The following is a 4,727-nucleotide window of genomic DNA, read 5'->3' as shown; positions in this document are numbered from 1 at the left end:
CTTTTAGTTAGTGTCAGAAGACTCACTCTTTGAACTAATCGGACATCATGCCCATTGTTCCCTACAAGCTCGGAAAGACGGTATGGGAACCAAAAGTTGGGGAAAATATTACTATTTTTACTATTAGTATTATTACACAGAACATACGAAGTGAATGGTTGAGGGACTCGTGGTGGGCTTTCATCTCACGAAAAGTAGCCGTGACGCCTGGAGTAGACGACCGGCTATCGCCTGGCAGCTACAGGCCTATAAGCCTCACTAACGTGTCGTGCAAAGTGACGGAGCGCACTCCGAAGCGGGCTATCCTAGGTCAACTTACTTCCAGCAACCTGATATCTCCAGCTCAATACGGAATTCTCCCAGACAGCTCTTGCGTGATAAACATTCTCGTGTTTATAGACAGCGTAACCCAACCCAAGGACGAAAGAATCATATCGGATGCCATATTTTTCGACTTCTCTAACGCATTTGATAGGGTCTCACACGTCTCGCTGCTCAACCAACTCGAGTCCTAGGGGATTCAAGGGAAAATCCTTCCCTGGCTCAAGGCGTTTCTATCAGACAGATCATTCCCCTTTCCATTGCCTGTCTCCATTGGAGTTCCTCAAGGCTCCGTCCTGGGTCCAGTGCTGTTTCTTGTCTACGTCAACGTAGACAACGTGGATGTTCTTGCAAATTCATGTCTACTTTTTGCGGACGACTTGAAATCCTTGAGTTCAAATGCCAGTGCCCTGCAAATGGATGTAGACGCTGCAAAGCAGTTGTCGGTGGACTGGCACCTACCTCTGGATGATAAAAAGTACGCCCATATGTCATTTGGAGGAGACTCAGCGAATGCCTTTGTTACGCATGATGAGAAAGGATTAGATAACATCATGAAGATAGATGCTAAAAAGGATTTGTGCATCTGGGTCTCCTCGAACTTTTCCTTCTCACGGCACCATGAGAAATCGACCCGAAAGGCATTCACCACTTTACGGATGATCCGACGCACCTTCTCCCGTATTACTCGCATGGACTTCCATGGGGCCTACGTCAGACCGCTCCTGGAATACGCCAACCAAGTTGTCTACCCAGGATGTACGAAAGACGTCACCCTCATTGAGCGTGTCCAGCGAGCCACTACGAGATTGGTCGCCGGCCTCACATCTGTGGACTACGACACGCGTCTCGCGATGCTTGATCTCTTTCCCCTGGATTACCGTAGCCTCCGAGGGGACCCAATTTTTAATTATGCACTTTTTGAACAATGCTTATCAAAAACAGGTTTTTCACCGTTGACCCAACAAAGACACGGCGGGGACATAATAAGAATATTTTCAACCACAGAGCTTACACATTCATTGGACAAAATTTCTCTCATTTCGGGGAGTAGCTGCGTGGAATGACCCTTCCCCGACGGTTGTCCACGCTTCTTCTAGAACTAGGTTTAGAGCACTATTAGACATTTATTTATGCGAATCCTCGCGTTGGCAAGCATACTGCCCCGCGCTGAGAACATGAAGTGCAGTGCTACACCCTTTTTCACTTGTGCTTTTCAGGTGAACGTCAGCCACTGACCGACAAGAAAAAAACCGTTCCGGGAAACATGGGCAAAAACCTCGATCCTGTGTATCAATCCGTTAATCCGTGATCGGTTTTCCAAGGTCCGCAACGGTGACTGGCCTTCTAGTTCCAACTTAATAATGACGGGGATTGTTGAAACCAACGGTGGTGGACAGCATGCAATGCACAGCCAAGTGCGGCCTCTGGGATAGCCAACTCGGACAGACCCGGAACTTGTCGCTTGAGTAGTCATAAACTTAAACACGAAGGTTCGACCCAAGTCATTTTGAACGCATTTATCAAATGGGCGACGATCAGAACCTCGGATCACTTGCCTAGACATTCATACAGGTGTTTTAGACGAACCTACACGTGTAATGAGAACGAATTCCTGGGGCAATGATGAATAACTTAAAAGGAACACGTAACCAAAGCGTGCATAGAGCATAAGCAGTGCAACAGAACTCACTCTCCCAGCCATATGATAAGTAAGCTGAACGCAGAGCTTCTAAAATACGCGTTTTACATTCCAAAGGGGCCCAGAAATGAAGGGTATTGTAGTTTTTTCTATTGCTACAAGACAAAAAATTAGCTTTAACCCCCTGAAAGAATCGACCCCCTCAGCTTAATAGTACTCGACATGTGCAGGTGTGGCAGTCTGGCTGCCCAATAAGTTAGTTTACCAGGAGTTTGTGGCAAGATAATTACGCTAGGTTGGGTATACAAAAATAAAGAGATCAGATGGAACAGACTAATTAAAAATTGTTCTCTTTAAAATAGTTCGTCGTTGGCCCAGGTCAGCGAATAAACAATAATCCAATTACGTTGGTCCAGAGGTCTTCTTTTGAACAGGTCCCACATATAATATATTCCGAAGATGTCTGAAATATTTTGGTACAAGAGTTAGTACATGAGGCTCGCGAATGACCGCTGCAAGCGCGAGCGAAATCAGAAGAGAGAGTCGAAGCACGTGACCACGCTTGTATTATGCGAAATTGTACAAGTGCGCATTTTTGTAGTTTTTCGTAGTTAAAGAAAAAACGATCATGCAATTGATGAAATACGTAGTGTTATCATGGAAGTAAAATAAAGGTACAAAACGCCACACAGGACTTTCTGCACCATTTCTGCACATTTACTGCACCTGAGCGTGAAAGCATGCTTACTGAGTCCTGGAGTCATGCGTAATTCTTATCAGCTACTGTTCACAGCTGGTGGCTACCCACTACTGACTTCTCGGTTCGTGGACGGACTACAGCGGCTGTGGCGGCCATAACAACTCTAACGACTTACAGGTGCTGCTACTCTTGCCGCTGTTTTTTGTGATGGAAATGGTTCTACATACGGTTAACCATTATCCCCACTTGTCCAGCACCGTAAGCGTTTTTAGTCCAAGCACGATACCTTACCATCCGTGTCCCCGTGCTTCCGGCCTCCTGTGTGTGCCTATCGTCCACTTTTTTGACCTCAAGAAAGCGCGCTAATCGGTCCCCAACGCTGCGTTTCTGTTCAGGGTAATCAGGGGCGGAGCTGCTAAAAGGGATGGATGGTAAGTAGTAATGTGGTCACCAACGTGCCGGTATGCACTTCGGAATTCATTTTAATGTAGGCAAGCGATACTTCGGTCTACGAAGTTAACAGGCGAAAGTCGGGTGCCAGTTGATTAAAATTGGCTGCCTTTTGAAATCGATTTCAAAAACGGATCCTTGAATGAGAAGATGTCAAGCGGCAATCATTGTGTTTGCGATCATGACGCATTCGCGGTTTGAGAATCACCCAATGTGGTTTTGCAGTTTGAATACTTTTGAGCTTGGTGGACGAGTCGAAATCTTGTGTGCACTGATGCTAATACCACAAACTCACGAAAAATTTCTGGTTGTTTCTTCGCTTACAAACTGCACACGTGCAATAAGTACCTCATTTTCGTACATATACATCATCGCTGTGTGGCGCTTTTGGTATCACTTATTTGTATCGACAATGCTCGTACACATGCATGTAGATACCCTGTAAGCCACCGGGGTTTATATTTTAAGTGGCACTTTAAAGCCGGAATGCAACTGGATCAAACACTTAAAAACGCTGTTGCAGTGCACATAAACCAAAGGAAGGTTGCATTTGTTATTAAAATCCTACGGGCCTTTCGTGAACTTCTCAGTCACAAAAATGAAAAATCGGAAAGTTGTAATAGTGATATTCTCAACTTAACCAAGCGTGTGATAGTTCCTGTGAAGACCAGTACGTCTGTAAATGGTTGGTAAATGAAAACCCGATATCCGTCTGTTTGCATTGTCGACACCGGGTAACAAATCGTCTTTCAGCTATTCACCGCGCCATGTGACCGGTGGGTTGGCTGTTTGTGCCTAAATAAACAAGGTTTGTGAATGTGGATTGGGGTACTTTTCCTCACTACCATGCACCCCTTGTCGGTAACTCGTAGGTAACTTGCATGTCACTCGTCTCGCAAAAAGACTAACGCAGGGAGTGCTGAGGACAAATGCGACGTCTCTTGTTCGACTGTGCCGTTCGGCTCAGATTTCCGGAGACCCGAAACCCACCTGCAGCTCTTCCACAGACGTTACGCTGATCAGTGATATTGTAAAGAGACGGCGCTTGATCTCCTCGAAGCAAGAATATTAACCGGATGTCGGTATTTTTCATCCCTCACATCTTGAACCAAAGATAGACCGCTGCAGACAATGTCGCAATTGGAACAACGGATTAATTATATTGAGCTGTATATCTCAACGTTGAATAACACTGGTCGAGCCGACGCGGGATTTTCGTGACTTAAGACAGGGATACGAGGCTTTTCGGGTGAGAAATTCCGACCAATGAATACTATCTAGTGGGAGGTCTCAGCACTGTTCGACAATGGGGAAGTTGATTCCCTCAGACTGTCGGCTTTTGCCTGTGATAGACAGTCTGATGTGAGTGCCAGACAGGGCGGTGAGGAAGTGTTTCTCAGATTTTTACAGAACCGATCAATTAAAAGACGACTCATGCATTGTTCGCGACCCATAAGACAATTGAATTTGTTAAAGTAACAAGTGTCCGCTTCCGTAGACATCATCATCATCATCATCTTAGTGCTAACACAATCATTCCGAGGTGCCTACACCTCCAGACATTCACTCAGGCAATCTGGACAGAAACTGACAACAAGAATGCCACTCCACTGA

The 4,727-nt window shown here is 45.7% G+C and overlaps 1 protein-coding gene across 1 annotated transcript in view; it reads left to right on the top strand.

Annotated features, from left to right (window-relative positions):
* Positions 1–3,023: 3,023 nt before the first annotated feature.
* T265_08514 (hypothetical protein) overlaps positions 3,024–4,727 on the top strand; it is a gene marked incomplete at both ends in the record, with an annotated part of 38,606 nt that continues 36,902 nt past the window's right edge. The window contains one exon of the mRNA XM_009174335.1: positions 3,024–3,094. Within this exon, the coding sequence (XP_009172599.1) occupies positions 3,088–3,094 (7 nt within the window). The remainder of the gene's footprint in view (positions 3,095–4,727) is intronic.

The sequence above is a fragment of the Opisthorchis viverrini genome (genome assembly GCF_000715545.1).
Source record: "Opisthorchis viverrini unplaced genomic scaffold opera_v5_222, whole genome shotgun sequence".
NCBI classification, from domain to species: Eukaryota; Metazoa; Platyhelminthes; class Trematoda; order Opisthorchiida; family Opisthorchiidae; genus Opisthorchis; species Opisthorchis viverrini.
Note: the sequence above shows the minus strand (reverse complement) of the source record. Positions and strands in the feature narration are given on the sequence as shown.